The 17,135-nt window shown below is 48.0% G+C and overlaps 1 protein-coding gene across 4 annotated transcripts in view; it reads right to left on the bottom strand.

Annotated features, from left to right (window-relative positions):
* The window catches only part of ZWILCH (zwilch kinetochore protein), a 450,160-nt gene that overhangs the window by 279,166 nt on the left and 153,859 nt on the right, over positions 1-17,135 (bottom strand). For all 4 annotated transcript variants that reach the window (XM_078683040.1, XM_078683038.1, XM_078683039.1 and 1 more), the window contains exon 3: positions 6,767-6,862. In XM_078683040.1, coding sequence (XP_078539166.1) covers positions 6,767-6,862 — 96 coding nt within the window. The remainder of the gene's footprint in view (positions 1-6,766; positions 6,863-17,135) is intronic.

The raw sequence follows: 17,135 nt of genomic DNA, 5'->3' as shown, positions 1-17,135 counted from the left end.
TCTCTTCGATGTACGAAAGACTATTGCTGTCTGTGTTTTGATAAATCCATCAATTGTATCATACACTTGAATGGCTAGTCGGTGCTCAACTGCTGCACTATAAACTTCCCAATGATTTCAGCATGCAGTCAAGCTATTATAATGAAGCAAACTAGTGAAGCAAGTGAGAATACCATAAGCGTTTGGAAAAAATTGCTAATGCACCCAACCGTTCGTCATCCAAATATCTTTAGGGAACTTAAAACTCAGATGGCAAAGACCATGCTAAACAACAAGCTCTCCAGACGGGCATTACAGCTAGCCAAAAATAGGCTACATGGATTAAAGAAATCATGTTCTGTAGAAGTCTTTTCACCCTAAAGGTTTGCTAATCCACTGACGTACAATGGAAACTTGGATTGATGACAGGTTATTAGTAGAGTAAAGTACTATGGAAGATGGAGTGGTACAGTACAATCATTTCTTTGAGTGACAATCCCTTCCTAACGTGAGACAGGCAAGATAACATCAGCCCGCACATAAAAAAAGGAAATACCAAGTGTTGTTGAAAATAGACCCCGGCGTACTCCCCTGCACCTCCTACAACTCTATTAAATGAAGAGTTAGTTGCTCTTATTTTTTTTTTCCCTTCATGTAGAACAAACTAACATTCACTGTAGTATGGAAACTAGCAGAGAAGTTTCTTCTCAACATGCTCTTAGCTCTGCATGTTACATTACTTGCTAATAAAAGGCAACATCAAGGAATTATTATATGAAAAGGGTGAAGGGAGTGGGTGCTGAGAGCCTCAGGCAGTTGTCTGTGAGAAATGTGTGGTAAATTATGCCTCAGGAATAGAGTACACAACGCAACAAAAGGTTAAGGTACAAAGCATCAATCATGTTGTATCTTAAGAGACTAAAATAAATACTATACAGAAAAAAATACATAGCAGAGACTCCAATGAAATCTATTTTTTTGTTTAAATCTGCTTATTGAAGTTTGTTTTACAAGTTGCATACATGGTTAGCAAAGGTGGAGCGATATTATTCTCGATTTAATGGTGGTAATGGGACGAAGTACAATAGTGCATTATGCCTGCTATTATATACATCTGTTGCCAGAATCGTCTGATTACTTCCTAGTCGGATGGACTCCAATGCAATCTATAACTAGAATAAAAGAAGACAACCCTCACCTGGACACCAGTACAACTTGCTTGTTAAGCATTGTTTGTGAAACAAGGAGGTTACAGAGAAACAACATTAATTAGTCAACAGTAAGGCATAAGTTCGAGGTCTCAGAAAAGTATTAAAAATGGTTCACCTTCCCAAGTTCCAGTAAAATAATAGAAACTAAGTGATTACCTGGGAAAAAACATTCCATGCTGGCTAGAGTCAGTATAGAATCAGTAGTATTTCAGATTATTGAAGAACAATATTAAACAGAAATTTCAATAAAGATAATTGTTGCTATAATACTGTATAGTAACTAAATGATATAGTGAATATATTTATCACACTATGGCACTATATTTCCCTCTATGGGACGTCTATCCCTCATTCACTACTCCGCTCCTTGGCATACACTTTCCAAAAATACACTCAAGTAACTGATTTTTTTCTAACCTTTTTATTTCAGTCTTTTCCATTTTCAGGGGCACTTCAATTCTTTTCTTTTTCTTTCTCCCAGATTGTTTTTACTCTCAATTAACTACAATCCAACTAATTCTTATTGACTATGGTTTCGGATTGTGTTTCTTTCTCAGTGTCATTTCCCGAACGCATATTTTCCTCTTCCTGATTTGTCCTCATAACAGCTGCCTCTTCTACTGATAATCGCAAACATTTCGCCACAAGCCAAAATATTTGGTCAGTGATGTGGTTGGGGGCCACACTGATGCCAGCAGGGTGGAGGTTTGGAATTAGGGGAGGGGTTGGCAGTAAGGTGGGTGTAGGGGAACTGAAGCATATATATATGGTGGCTGACCTGCACAATGTAAATCCAGAAAACCTGGGATTAGTCCCAGATTCTCCACTTAATGAAACTGTGTGATCCTAGGCAATTGTTTTATTTCACATTCCATCGTCTTTCTTCAAAAATCACATACAAGAGAACCTTTAAATACAGGACTTCAGGATGTGTGCTTTAGAAAACTTTCTTCAGTGTTGAAAACTGTGATGTTCATGTAAAATAGGAACACAGGCCACCCAAAGGCTGCACATAACTGATTTGCCGCTTAGTTCACTATTAGCATTGTTACCAGGGTGGGGCTGGAGTCGAAAAAGGAATGTTACCAAAACCATGTTTGAAAAGGTTCGAAAACGATCCCTTTTAAAAAATACTCTGCAAAGCCCACATACAATCTGATGTACTAAGGTGAAACAGTTCTGCATGTTAGTGAAATTAACTTTTACAATTCTGAAGAGACGTTATCAAACTTTTGCATTACGCTGCAAGATGTCATTAAAACTGAAGGCTTTCCTAAAGTTAAGTGGTTCAGGACACCGTAGTTACTTCCTTTTTGTAACTTTTATTTACCTTTAAATACAGGTTTGCCTGTTTGGTTAACATATTTTTAATGTGGCAATCTGAGTTAACAGCAGCCCAGTTCTGCTGCTGACCAGAGGACCGCATGTAAAGGTCAGGAGGACCGTACCTTCAGTATCGCTGACCTAGAGTTTAAATTCTTAGTCTCTGGCTATTATACAAATAGGTGTAAGTGGGGCTGGGTTCTTTCCTTTCCAGCGATATTAGTCTGTATGGATTGCATGTTTTGCATTTGACCCCAACCCCCTCAAATGTGGTGCTCCCCAGGGCTCTGTCTTAAGCCCTACATGGTTAAATGTATATAAGTCCCTCTTAGCAACAATGGTGGATTCCATTGATGTGCAGGTTCTCTTATGATGACACGCAGATTCTTCTGTGTTGGGACAGTAACATCTCTGTCGCCCAAGATAGATTTGCTTCTCGTCTGTCAGAAGTATTCCAGTGGATGAGCCAGAGTACCCTCCAGTGCAACACAAGTGCTGGTTTTTGGTTCCCCTTCCCAAATTTGGCACAGTGGGGTATGTCCTAGCTCAGCCCCCTCTCCTTCGACCTGGCCAGAGTGGTGCCGAACCTTGGAGTGAAGTTCGATAACTTGTCTTTCAAAATTCAGAAAGAGACCTGCTTGTGTCACCTTCGGATCTCGAGGACATTTTTGTTCCTTCATCAAGTCTCTTTCCACAAGTCAGTAATCCATTCCCTTATACCAACCGGGCTGGACTACACCAATGCACTATACAGGAGTCTCCTCGTTTGTACCAACTCAAGAGACTCCAGTTGGTACAGAACACTGTTGCTCGGCTGTTGCTTAATTTACCCCAAAACACCCCTAAACAGCATCTGAAGGAACTGCACTGGCTACTCGTTCAGGAGAGTTAAATTCAATGGTTTAGTGCTTGCCTACAGAGAATACTATGGCCTAGGGGCCTTACTAAGCGTCTTTCACACTATCTTTATGCCAATCTTCTGCTGATGTGCTGCTTGCGGTAGTGCCCAAAACTAAACGAAAGAGAGGGAGAGGCTCTTCTTTCTCTGTACTGGATGCCTTAGGTTGGAATTCGCTTTCCTTACACCTTCGTGCCCTTTTAAGTGCAGCTTATAGACCTGGTTATTTAATGGTGCCTTCTAACTTGAGGAATTCTGTAATGTGGCATATACGGTGTCCTCGGGGTCCCCGCTTGATCCGCTGCCCCCCAAATTTTGGAAGGCTTTCCACGCAGAACTTTTCTTGCCTTTGTTCTCGATCTGTCTCCAATCCTTGGAGTCGGCATCGGTGCCAGAGTGCTGGAAGTTAGCAGTAGTGTCACCTCTGCTAAAAAAGCCAACTTTGGATCCGGCCTGCCTCTCCAATTATAGGCCTATCTCTTTGCTCCCCTTTCCGATTAAGATTCTGGAAAAATGGGTGACCCGCTCACTCTCAGGTTTCCTGGAGAACATCGGTTGGTTCGATGAGGCCCAGTTTGGCTTCCGCCCCGGTCACGGGACGGAGTCCGTGCTGGTGACCGTGTTGGACAATCTTCGCTCGCGTGTCGACAGTGGCCGGGCAGCCTTTTTAGTGTTGCTCGATATGTCGGCCGCGTTCGACACGGTCTGCCATCGGACCCTTGTCAGGAGACTGGAGGAGTGCGGGGTCACGGAGGGGGCTAGAGACTGGCTGATATCCTATCTTGGTGGCAGGCAACAGTTGGTTTCACTCCCGCCATTTAGCTCTGTGCCAAGGAGTGTAGGACAGGGGGTTCCACAGGGCTCGGCCATCAGCCCTATATTGTTCAACCTGTACCTTCGCCCTTTAGTCCAGCTAATAAAATCTTTCGGTGTCTCGGCATTTAATTATGCCGATGACACCCAGCTGGTCTTTTCTCTGGAAGGGAACAATGCGGTTTCGCTGGATACCTTCCATCGCTGCATGGCAGCTACAGCGGACTGGTTGCGCGCTAACTCCCTACAATTTAATAGCTCCAAGACGGAGGTGCTCCATTGTTCCATCGACCGGATTCCGCGGGCACTTCCAGAGAACTTTTGGCCTAATACCTTCCTCGAGCCAGTGTTGGCGGCAGAATCAGCCCGTAACCTAGGGGTGTTTTTTGGCCCTAACCTACAGCTTGACATACACGTGAATAAAACTACTGCTACGTGTATGATGCTGTTGCGCATGTTACGCAAAGTTCTGCCTCTTCTCCCCGTTCAAGCCAGACCGGAAGTAGTTCGTGGGACCATACTAAGTCGTCTCGACTATTGCAACGGGCTTCTTCTGGAGGCCCCAAAAAACCTGACGGGGAAGCTACAGCGGGTGCAGAACATGGCCGCCTAGCTGGCTCTATCCCGCCCTAGGTCCAGCTCCTCCACTCTTGCTTTACGAGACCTACACTGGATCCCGGTAGATTTGCGGGTACAGTATAAAGCTGCATGTGTGGTGTTTAAAGCTGTACACCAACAGGGCCCTATTCCTCTGCAAAATATGTTCACGTGGTATTTTGCTTCGCGGACCCTCCGCTCTTCATCTGCGCATCTCCTTGTGGTTCCGAGGTTTCATAGAGTGAGGATGGGTGGCCGCTCTTTCAGCGTTGCAGCGGCCAAACTGTGGAACTCCCTGCCACTCTCTTTGAGGAGTCACAAGGACTACTTTCCGTTTAGGAAAGCGTTAAAAACTCACTTATTTCCAAAAACGGCCTGAGCGGTTAAAGTGTACGGTTTCTTGATCAAAGCGCCAGGATGCCCTTTGGGTGACAGGTTTCTGCGCTCTATAAATACACTAAATAAATAAATAACTCTCAGGAAATGGCGTTTATTATGAGCATGGAACCGCACGTTCCGTTACCACACTAGCCTTTATCAAGCATATGCCTAGTAAAGGCAGTCAGGGCTCTAGATTCAGAGTGAATGGGTGGGGAGAATGGAAGGAACAAGAAGTTTTTTGGGCTGAGGGTCAGAGTAGTTTTTTGGCCGGGGGTCGGGGAAGTTTTTTGGCTGGGGGCTAGGGTAGTTTTCAGGGCTGGAGGCTGGTTTTAGGGCTAAGTGCAGGGGGTTGGTGTGTTTTTAGGGTTGTGGCGGTTTTAGTGTTCAGGGCAGGGGGCTGGTGTGTTTTTAGGGTTGGAGTCCTTTATAGGGCTGGAGGTCGGTTTCAGGGCTCACGGCAGGGGCTGGGTGTTTTTAGGGCTCAGGTAGGGTCGTTTTCAAGGTTGGTGGCTAGGTTTTAGGGCTCAGGTCAGAGAGATGGGGTGTACATCTTTACAAGGCATATGCCTTAACCAATCATGCCTTTACAATGAAATTTATTGTAAAGGCAGGCGTGGTAAAGACGCGGTTGTGGTGAAGACCGTGTTGTTAAAGCATGCGTTCTAATCACACATCCCAAACTCTCTTATGCAGTGTTCAGTGGTTATATTACCTACAGCACGGTCACACTCAGAGTAGCTCTGTGCTTTATAAGTGCTATTTGATTGATTGATACAATCTGTTCTTTAATGTTTTTTCTGTAAATCTGCTGTCTTCGTTGTATCTCATCGGTTTACTACATTAAACTGTTTATAAACAATCTTCTTACATCTTTTAAAAGATACATTAATGCAAGGATTTTTCATACTGTAAAATCATCCAAAGAGCTCTCCTGCCACCACCTCTAACTACAATCCCAGAGGATAAGATGGAGTACACTTTTCATCCAATTATAGTCTTTCATTCAACATCTTAATATAGTCTAAGAATTTCAGTCAAATTTGTTTGCACTGGGCCTGTTTGACTGGCACATCCTATAACAATGTCTAGTAACTGAAGAGCTGACCCAACTAGAGTAGAAAATGTATAGGAATATGGTGAGTTAACAGCAACCAACTGGTTGCTGCGTTCTGGCTCGGGTATAAAGCACAGGGCTCTACCCATTCCTCCGTCTCATACAATATCTCACAAAGAAGGTATTCTCATCAAGACGTTTAGAAATTGCCTTATAAAATTCATTAAGCAAAATACATATTGCATTATTTAAACCAAGACGGCATTTCAGCAGCACAATGTAAAATTAGCATTTGTGGATACCTACCGAACAATCTCAAAAATGCAAAGCACTTTGTGCTCTCTACTCCAATTTGCTCAAACCCGACAAAATTCATATCAAACCCTCAAATATGTTAACCTGTTCACTCACTTAGGGTATGCAGCTTTTATTTATTATTGCACCATACTCGATCTGGTAAAAGGAAGCATCATACTAATTTAGAAGATCCAGTGCTTAATTAGTACGCACCTTTTTCTCTGCAATAAACAGTACACCCTGGCCATTCCAAAATGTATCCAATGGGCTCTTGTGTCCTTCTCTGATCATTTGCACCTGGATTTCATTCTGTAAAGAAGAAAGAAGATTACATGAATGGCAGAAAATTATTTTGGTTTAACTGTATCACACAATCTAAATGCATTCAAAGAGTTTCATTATGCGGGATGCAAATGAGATTAGACGTTGGGCAGATAAAATCCCCCATGTGTTCAACCAGTAGGATTGTTCGCGGCTTGACAACAATAACGATAAGTGAATGAAATGGAGGCTATTTTTTTATTTATGTTTTGTTGTGCCAAGACACAGTGGTATAGGGAGACATCAAACGAACTTAATAGTTACCTTTGGATAATCTTACTCCTGAAAATTTGTAAAACCAACCTTCTTCCATCTTGCCAGACTGGAATTGAAAATGTATTAACAATAGCATGTCACCAGAGCAACAATTCACAACAGTCCATCATGCCAACTGACCCCACAGGATGCCACATCTAATGCTCCATGGAAGAGGCCAGTGCAATGCATTCTGCTGTATTATTTCTGCATGCCAATACAAATTTAGGACACACTTGATGGAACCAAAACATTGTAAAAATAATAAACGTTCATACCAACTTTTAAAACAAGCATTTGCAATGCAATAGGTCTTGCATTTGTTAAAGTTACAGCTGTTGGTGTTGAAAATGACAATGTTTATTACTTTTTAATTTTGTATTTGCAGTTGAGTAATTAAATTTGCATAGTGCTATTGCCATTGGTATATAAAAAAGCTATAGTAAAAAACATTGTCATTTTTAACTGCAATAGCTCCAACTTTAACAAATGCGAACCTTATTGCATTGCAAATGCTTCTTACACAAGCCATGCTGCAGGGTGCCGAACCATATATGGCTAAAAGATTCATAAGGATTTGCAACATAAATATCTTATAGATATTAAAGTGTAAAAATAATGTTACTGCATATTTATAGAACACTGCAAAGAAAATCAATATATAGTGTAACCTAATGGTTAGTATAACACAGATGACTTTTAGTACTGGGTGTTATAAAAGACAAACCACATATTACAGAACACGCACATTATACAGCACACCCAAAACCAACATTACGCAGAATAAATAATATATATATATATATATATATATCTAAACTAGAGTAGAAATAAGTTTTATTTTAGCAAAAAAACAACAGTATATTATAGAACTAAAACGAAAAAATGTTTGGCAAAAATAAATGGAGAAAATTGCCAACTTTGAAGCTGGGGACTAGTTCGACTATTGCCGTGGTCCCAACATCCTGTGATCCCGGGCAAATAAATGAGTTTACCTATATGTCAAAACATATGTTATGGCCTTAACTGTTGGTATTTGAATTCACTTTACTATGTTTCAGTAAATTTATGCGATAAAAGCAGGTCTCAATAATGAATCACTGTGGTGTGCACCAGAAAACCCCAGCACAAATGGAGCACTAATTTAAAGGCTAAAATAGTTTTAAAAAAACGGCATGTTATACAGCTTTAAATATATAAAAAAAATACCTACTCTGCTGAGTCACGGGTTGCACAAGCACAACACATTTTGTGCAGCCTACAACCACAATCGTGGCGTGGCCTAACAGCATGTGTGTTTGGGAAAACCCTGTAATGTATTTGTCTGTATGAAAACGTATTAGTTCCTTAAGTGATGGTTAAAAAAAGTGTAATATCTTTGGGTTAAATAAACATATTTGCAGTATGGATGGTACAAACATTTTGCTGAAACCTATAGTAAAGTTGCGTTTTGAAAGCAGGATGTTAATGTATCCAGCAAAGAAAAAATTTAGCCCATTGGCAGAAAGTTCACAACAAACTGTGAAATGAAACAGCATACGGTAAAGTACATGTTCTTTTTACTGTCTGGGTGCAAATTAATTATATAGAAAAGATGGCGATGCTGATAATTATCAAAAGGCCTGCCGATGCAAGTGGGAAACAGGATGCTTAATGGCTCGGATTTTTAAAACAAAAGAAACAAGCATTTACAATGCAATGGTTTTGCCTTTGTTAAAGTTAGAGCTATTGGCATTGCTCTTGACATTATTTTTATTTATGTTTTTTTAACATAAATAAATGGCATTGTCATTTACAATGCCACTAGCTTTATCTCTCACAAATGACACACACAAACACACACAGAGCCCCCCCACACACACACCCACACAGAGCCCCCCACACACACAGCCACACAGAGCCCCCCCACACACAACCACACAAAGCCCCCCACACACACAGCCACACAGAGCCCCCCACACACACAGCCACACAGAGCCCCCCACACACACAGCCACACAGAGCCCCCCACACACACAACCACACAAAGCCCCCCACACACACAGCCACACAAAGCTCCCCACACACACAGCCACACAGAGCCCTCCACACACCCACACAGAGCCTTCCACAGACACCCACACAGCACAAGCAGGCAACAGGGGCACGAAAACGGAGGCACAAGCAGGCAACAGGGGCACACGGAGGCACAAGCAGGCAACAGGGGCACACGGAGGCACAAGCAGGCAACAGGGGCACACGGAGGCACAAGCAGGCAACAGGGGCACACGGAGGCACAAGCAGGCAACAGGGGCACACGGAGGCACAAGCAGGCGAGAGGGGCACACGGAGGCACAAGCAGGCGAGAGGGGCACACGGAGGCACAAGCAGGCGACAGGGGCACGAAAACGGAGGCACAAGCAGGCGACAGGGGCACGAAAACGGAGGCACAAGCAGGCGACAGGGGCACGAAAACGGAGGCACAAGCAGGCAACAGGGGCACACGGAGGCACAAGCAGGCAACAGGGGCACACGGAGGCACAAGCAGGCAACAGGGGCACACGGAGGCACAAGCAGGCAACAGGGGCACACGGAGGCACAAGCAGGCAACAGGGGCACACGGAGGCACAAGCAGGCAACAGGGTCACGAAAACAAGCACAAGCAGGCAAAAGGGTCACAAGCAGGAATTGTAATTTAGACAGGGCTGAAGTGGAGAACGGTCAGTAGGGAAGTAGTGCGGCTGGTGCAGTGGTACCAGGCCGAAAGGTGAGAGGGGCTGTCTGCACCCCAGTTTGGACAGTTTCCACTACCTAACAGGGATTGGTGGGAGGGGGGCGTACTTCTTGCTTGCTTTAGGGCGGTTACTTCGGGGACGCAGTGCACGCTCTTGCCTGCTGCCTGCTGCCTGCTGCCTGCTGCCACCGGGACACGACAACAGGCAGGGAGAGGACAGGCTGGGAGAGGGCAGGGAGGGGACAGGCTGGGAGAGGGCAGGCTGGGAGAGGGCAGGGAGGGGACAGGCTGGGAGAGGGCAGGTTGGGAGAGGGCAGGCTGGAAATGGACAAGCTGGGAGAGGACAGGCTGGGAAAGGTCATGGAGGGGACAGGCTGGGAGAGGGCAGGCTGGGAGTGGGCAGGCCGGGAGAGGGCAGGCTGGGAAGGGGCAGGCTGCGAGAGGGCAGGCTGGGAGTGGGCAGGCTGCGAGAGGGCAGGCTGCGAGAGGGCAGGCTGCGAGAGGGCAGGCTGCGAGAGGGCAGGCTGGGAGTGGGCAGGCTGGAAGTGGGCAGGCTGGGAGTGGGCAGGCTGGGAGTGGGCAGGCCGGGAGTGGGCAGGCTGGGAGTGGGCAGGCCGGGAGAGGGCAGGCCGGGAGTGGGCAGGCCGGGAGTGGGCAGGCCGGGAGTGGGCAGGCCGAGAGAGGGCAGGCCGAGAGAGGGCAGGCCGGGAGAGGGCAGGCTGGGAGAGGGCAGGCTGGGAGAGGGCAGGCCGGGAGAGGGCAGGCCGGGAGTAGGCAGGCCGGGAGAGGGCAGGCTGGGAGAGGGCAGGCTGGGAGAGGGCAGGCTGCGAGAGGACAGGCTGCGAGAGGACAGGCTGCGAGAGGACAGGCTGCGAGAGGACAGGCTGCGAGAGGGCAGGCTGGGTGACGACAGGCTGGGTGACGACAGGCTGGGTGACGACAGGCCGGGAGAGGGCAGGCCGGGAGTGGGCAGGCCGGGAGTGGGCAGGCCGGGAGTGGGCAGGCCGGGAGTGGGCAGGCCGGGAGTGGGCAGGCCGGGAGTGGGCAGGCCGGGAGTGGGCAGGCTGCGAGAGGACAGGCTGCGAGAGGACAGGCTGCGAGAGGACAGGCTGCGAGAGGACAGGCTGCGAGAGGACAGGCTGCGAGAGGACAGGCTGGGAGAGGGAAGGCTGGGTGACGACAGGCTGGGAGAGGACAGGCTGGGAGTGGACAGGCTGGGAGTGGGCAGGCTGGGAGTGGGCAGGCTGGGAGTGGGCAGGCTGGGAGTGGGCAGGCTGGGAGTGGGCAGGCTGGGAGAGGACAGGCTGGGAGAGGACAGGCTGGGAGTGGGCAGGCTGGGAGAGGACAGGCTGGGAGTGGGCAGGCTGGGAGAGGGCAGGCTGGGAGAGGGCAGGCTGCGAGAGGGCAGGCTGCGAGAGGGCAGGCTGCGAGAGGGCAGGCTGCGAGAGGACAGGCTGCGAGAGGACAGGCTGCGAGAGGACAGGCTGCGAGAGGACAGGCTGCGAGAGGACAGGCTGCGAGAGGACAGGCTGCGAGAGGACAGGCTGCGAGAGGACAGGCTGGGAGAGGGCAGGCTGGGAAGCAGAGAGGGTCTTACCTGAGAAGTCTGCCAGCGCGGAGCTCTCCGGGGCGCAGAGCAGCAGCAGGGCCCAGCAGAGCAGGGCGGGGGGCGGCAGGGGCTCGCAGAGGTGTCTCCTGGGGCAGCCGCCCAGGTCCACCATGGTGCGGCTCCGAGTCCCAAGCAGAGCAGCAGCAGGGCAGAGCAGGGCGGGGGGCGGCAGGGGCTCGCAGAGGTGTCTCCTGGGGCAGCCGCCCAGGTCCACCATGGTGCGGCTCCGAGCCCCAAGCAGAGCAGCAGCAGGGCCCAGCAGAGCAGGGCGGGGGGGGCGGCAGGGGCTCGCAGAGGTGTCTCCTGGGGCAGCCGCCCAGGTCCACCATGGTGCGGCTCCGAGCCCCAAGCAGAGCAGCAGCAGGGCCCAGCAGAGCAGGGCGGGGGGCGGCAGGGGCTCGCAGAGGCAGTCTTGCCAAGTATCACGCAATACGTGTGACACTAACGCATTTCAGTGTGGTGGTCCGCATCACCGCACTGAAATGCTAAGTCACGCATTGATAAGGCCTCGTAAACCTGTCAAGCTGGCGAGCTGGTGCGCTATAATTAGCATTGAGCAAAGCAGCATGTAGCACGCTGCTCTGGCAGCCAACCTGACAGGGACTCTGACTGCTGCAGCTGCAGGCCCAGGAGCTGGTTTCAGCTGCGCATGTTACATTCGTCATTCACGTAACACAATGATGTTGTTCGTGAGAGAACAACAATGTGTTCCATATTTAGCCAATGTCGAGAGAGGGCGGGCCACCCACGGCATGACGCCAGCAGGTGGCAGTTCTTACCTAGTTTCTTAAACTTTGGCTGGAATGGAGCTTCCGCCGGCCAGTATGGTGCGTGCAGTGCAGCCTGCAGCCTCTCATCAAGGTGCTGCTGAGTGCTTGAGTCCTGACCAGAGTTGGACTAATGCCGCTGCTGTGCCAAAGAGAGGGTTCACTTGTGCCTGCTGCCTCTCATCATGATGCCACGCGAGTCCGGACTGGCCCACGGCCGTGGCTCCCAGAGTCGAGTTTGGGGCCTGCAGCCTCTCATGCCGCTGGCCGCTCTGCCAAGCTGCCATTGTCTAGTGTCAGGTAATGTGGAAATTTCAATTACATTTAATTTTAGTCTGTCATGATCTTCACTACTGAGATTCTGCTGTGCGACTCCCTAAGTAATGTGCTCGGCGGCAGGACTTTCAGTTCAATGGTTTCGAGGCAGCGAGGACCCCTCCTTGCCCATATCACCTGATAAAGCAATAAACGATGAGACCTCTTCCTCAGGGAGTAAAACGTTCTTATCAGGCGCTCCTTCTCCTGGGCTGCCCTCTTCCTTCTTCCCCCGGGCTGTGGGGGGGCGGGCACTTCCGTCCGGCCGCGCTAGGATTGGCCGGCCGGCTAGTCACTTCCGGGTCGCCGCGGCCAGCGCGGCGGCCCGTCTCTAGCTCAGGCAGGCGGGCGGCGAAGTTTCCCGAAATGAAATCTTAAGACAACAGCAGTACGGTAGACCCTCGAAGCTACGGCAGAGGGGCACCGCACCCTGTGAGCAGTCCCTTCTCCTGGGCTTTTTGAGATACGAGTTTCCTAGGTGGCAGCGTTGCACCTTGAAGCTTTAGAAAGTGGATGGGCTGCATTTTTGGAAATTAAATCAGTTCCGATGTTTTTACTGTAGTGCTCTGTACACTCACTGGAGCACTTTGCTCCCGCTATCTTGCCCAGCAGTATGCTTACTTTGTGTGACTTTTTCCTCCTTGCAGATGCGCTCGTGTGCAGTGTACTCAGTCCTGATGCAGTGCAGTGTGTTTTGTGCAGTCACTGGATGCGCCGCTCTCAGGGCGAGCCTCCGATGGTGGCGAAGCTGCGGCCAATCGCAGCGCGGCTCCAGCGATGACGCGGCGGCTCAATAACCACTCCTAGCGCAGCGGCACTGAGGGGGCTCGACCGCCTCAACCAATGGGAGGGCAGCCTCCTTCGTTCTTGCTCTCCGCGGCCCCGGCGAGGTCCTCAAGTTATTCTCGGCCCCGGGCAGCGGCGGCAATCAGGGAGGCAGCGTTTGCACCGTAGTAGGAGGCGGCAGAGCGCTCGGGGGGCCACCAGTGCCTTACCAGATTCGGGGGCGTTCCCGAGAATCGGCTTTCGGCTGACGTAGCGTGACGTAGCCAAAAGGGAAAAATTCTCGGGAACGCCCCCGAATCTGGTCCGAGATTGACAGACCGAGCCTTCTCCCAATGGCTAGCCTCCATTTATGGAGCTAGCCAATGGGAGGAGGGGGCGGATACCCGACCCCACAGAGAAAAACATAAGATTTTGCTAGCGCATACGTACTTCGTACGCATTGGCTAGGCAAAACCTAAAAATGCCATGTGTGCACTGTTGACTTAAAAGGCCACCCAAAGCCAAAAAAAAAAGAGTGTTGTACATTAAATATGAAAGAAAACATTTAAACAAAAACAGAATATTTATTTATTTTGTATGAAAAAAAGTATTATAGTATTAAGTGATGTTATTTAAAATTACTTTAAATACTTTTGGTGATTTTTTCGATATGAAGTGCCACGGTGTGCACTGGAAGGACTAATTTAAATACATTTAATTTCACTGTGAAATGTGTCCTAGGAAGAGGAGTGTACGAGAGGGAGGGGGTAAAACAGGAGAGAAGGGAAGAGGAGGAGAATGGGAGATGGAGAGAAAGTGTTGAGAGAGCGGCTAAGAGGCAGATGAAATGGGAGAAAGCAAAGGCGAGAGTGGGGAGAAATTAGGAAAGGAGTGGGAGAGATGGAGAAAATGTTAAAAGGAAAAAAGTGTAAAGGGGTGATATAGACAACTTTTGAGCGAGGTAGATGGGTGCATTGTGGTGCACGGCCGCGTGTGTCATAACTGCAATTTTTAACTGTATTCTGGCTTCAAAAGGTAGCCATTTTAGAGCCTTTAAGTCTGGGGATATATGCGAATGCTTTCTTGAGCCAGTTATGAGTCTCGCTGCAGCGTTCAGGGAGGCTCTTAAGGGTGCAGTTGTGGATAGCGGGAGTCCGCTGAGGGCCACGAGTCCGTAGTCTATTCGAGGGATGACTAAAGATTGTACCGCATTTTGGAAGTCTTCAGCAGGGAGGAAGGGTTTAATTTTCCTCAATGTGTTGATTTGGAAATTAGCTGCTTTTGTGGCTTTGCTAACGTGCTGCTGCATGTTGAGCTTGGCATCGAGTGTGATGCCTAGGGATTTCGCCGAATCCACGATGGTAGGTTGGACATTGAGTGCTGTTAGGTTATTGAGCCATGTTTGGGTGGTGGAAATTTTCGCCGGGGGTGAGATGAGTAGGAACTCGGTTTTCAGAGCATTTAGTTTGAGGTGATTGTCTGCCAGCCACGATTGAGTGTTTATGAGCGTGGAATTCAGATGTTTGATGTCTTCCGGGGATTGTAGCTTTAGGTAGAGTTGAGTGTCGTCGGCGTACATATGGAATTGGACTTTGGAAGCTTGGAGCAAGGTGGCGAGTGGTTCCATGACGAGGTTGAACAGTGTGGGGGAGAGAGAGGATCCTTGTGGAACACCTAGATCTGCAGGCACAGGTGTAGATAGCACATTGTCGATCTTGAACTTCTGTGACCGGTTGTGAAGGAAGGACGAAAACCATTTGAGAACAGTTCCCGATAGACCCATTCTAGTGCTTAGCAGCTCCAGCAAGTTCCCATAAAAAGAAGAATACCAAATTGGGGCACCGCTAGAAATGCTGAAGGAGACTGATGGACATTTGTTTAGCAGATCTTTTAAGAATCTGAAAGAAAACAAAAATGGTAACCCAACTAATGACCCTTGGTCACGCGAGTAGTTAAAACTGTTCTGATGCAGACACTTCTCTCGACTAGACGCACTGAATCTCAGAAACACTCAAAATTCCTACCTCTAAAGGATCCAAGATAGTACTGCAACTAGAAGTAAAAGAAACCCATCTAAAGTAGACTACTTGAATAAGGTCTCGAACACTATATCCGAGACTATAGACATTTGAAGATAGTAGTAGCCTCTCCAGTTCCAAGCATATTTGGTTCAGCATCGTGACAGACTGATGCAGTAAGTGGCCCTTGTGCTGTGAGAGGCTGTGCACTCATGGGACAGAAGCACACTTGAAAACATGTCCTTCATGTCCTCGGATGACCAATCCAGTCACCCAAGTCCAGAGTAGACATAACTTGGGCCGCCATGAGCATTTTCATTTTGTCATTCCAAAGGAAGGCATTCAGATGTTGAAGGTCCCTTTTCAGGAAGTGGATATAGCGAGTAGCCTCTTTCAGCATCCAATACTCTCTCAATGGCACCCTTCGAGAGCATTACACAGAATTCCTTTGACAGGATGAACAGTAGCTCTACATAAATGCATTCTGATGTGGGAGGAATAGTAAGTGGGGAAAACAGAAAAAGCAGGGCATACACATTCAGAAGAATATGACTTTTGCTATATGTGATTTATCGCTAGTCTGGAAGAGAACAAAAAGAAAAATGGAGTGTTTTCTGCATGATGACTGGTTGCACTTCTGTAATTTTGTAGCATGGCATCAGTCAGGATCAGGCCGATATCAGTTTGCAGTCTGACATAGTCACTGGCTCATTCTCTGATGGCATTGGGTGGTAGGAACGGGCATGGATCTCGGGCTGGAGTAGAAATCTGTAAAGGTGTCAAGTGCCCAGTAATTGTCCCCTTGTGGCTAAACAGCACCTGGGAGGAACCCGCTGGCAGTACCCAAACAGAAGGCCCAAGCCATTCCATGGGGCCCAAGAACACAAAAAATGTGCACCATGGCTTATTGAAGGCTTTGGTTTGGTGCGGGGCTGACAGCCTCCAAATTACAGATGCATCTGGACAAACTGAGGAATCGGTTCCGAGGCCAGACACCTCAAAGGAGTATGTTAGGGAACAATGAAACCATGACAAAGTACCTGGGCCTACCATTATTACAGCAATAGGCCTCGTTAGGGGTATTGCTAATTGCACACATAGTACCTGAAGGTATGCAATTTTCTAAAGTAGTACCTTGTAGATCTAAGAAATGACTAGGGCTAGGGGCTACTTGCACCCTCGTCATCTAGGCTATTCCCCACCAAGAGCGTGTTATACTGTTATGCTAAATGTACACTGTGTACATAAATGTCATTGTAAGCAAAGTATGTAGCTTTGTGTGGAATAAATTACTTTACCATAAATTAAAATGCACTCACTGGTTGGAGGAAGTTTTAGACCTCTTTCCTGTCACTCTGAGAGTCAGGCGATGAAGGGGTATGGTTTTCAACTATGGGGACCCCAGGAGACCACTGGTAAATTACATGAGTAGAAGCAATTGATGCTCCATAACCACATGGATACCCCTGGACCAACTGTGACCATGCCTGCCAAGTGCTAAGTGAGGTTTGGAAGTCTTCACAAGCCAGCCATCGAAGTATGAGTAACGGTGTGTATTCTACTGGCAGGAGTGCAGTACCTCTCTTGAGGCCTAGCACAAGCGAAGGGGAAATATGTTCGAAAGTGCAAAGCACTAAGGGTGTAGCAAAAATGATTTTGCAATCACACAGCAGAATTTCGCATAAGCCAAAACCTTTCATCATGTAGAATGGGACTTACGAAGTTTGCCAGGAGAAATATTTCGAAATCAACTTCGGTAAACTCTTCTGGATTCCTGAAAGTTAGAAATCTGCACAAATGCAAGGGCATATGAGGGGAC

Source organism: Lissotriton helveticus, chromosome 3_1, assembly GCF_964261635.1.
Source record: "Lissotriton helveticus chromosome 3_1, aLisHel1.1, whole genome shotgun sequence".
Taxonomy (NCBI): Eukaryota; Metazoa; Chordata; class Amphibia; order Caudata; family Salamandridae; genus Lissotriton; species Lissotriton helveticus.
Note: the sequence above shows the minus strand (reverse complement) of the source record. Positions and strands in the feature narration are given on the sequence as shown.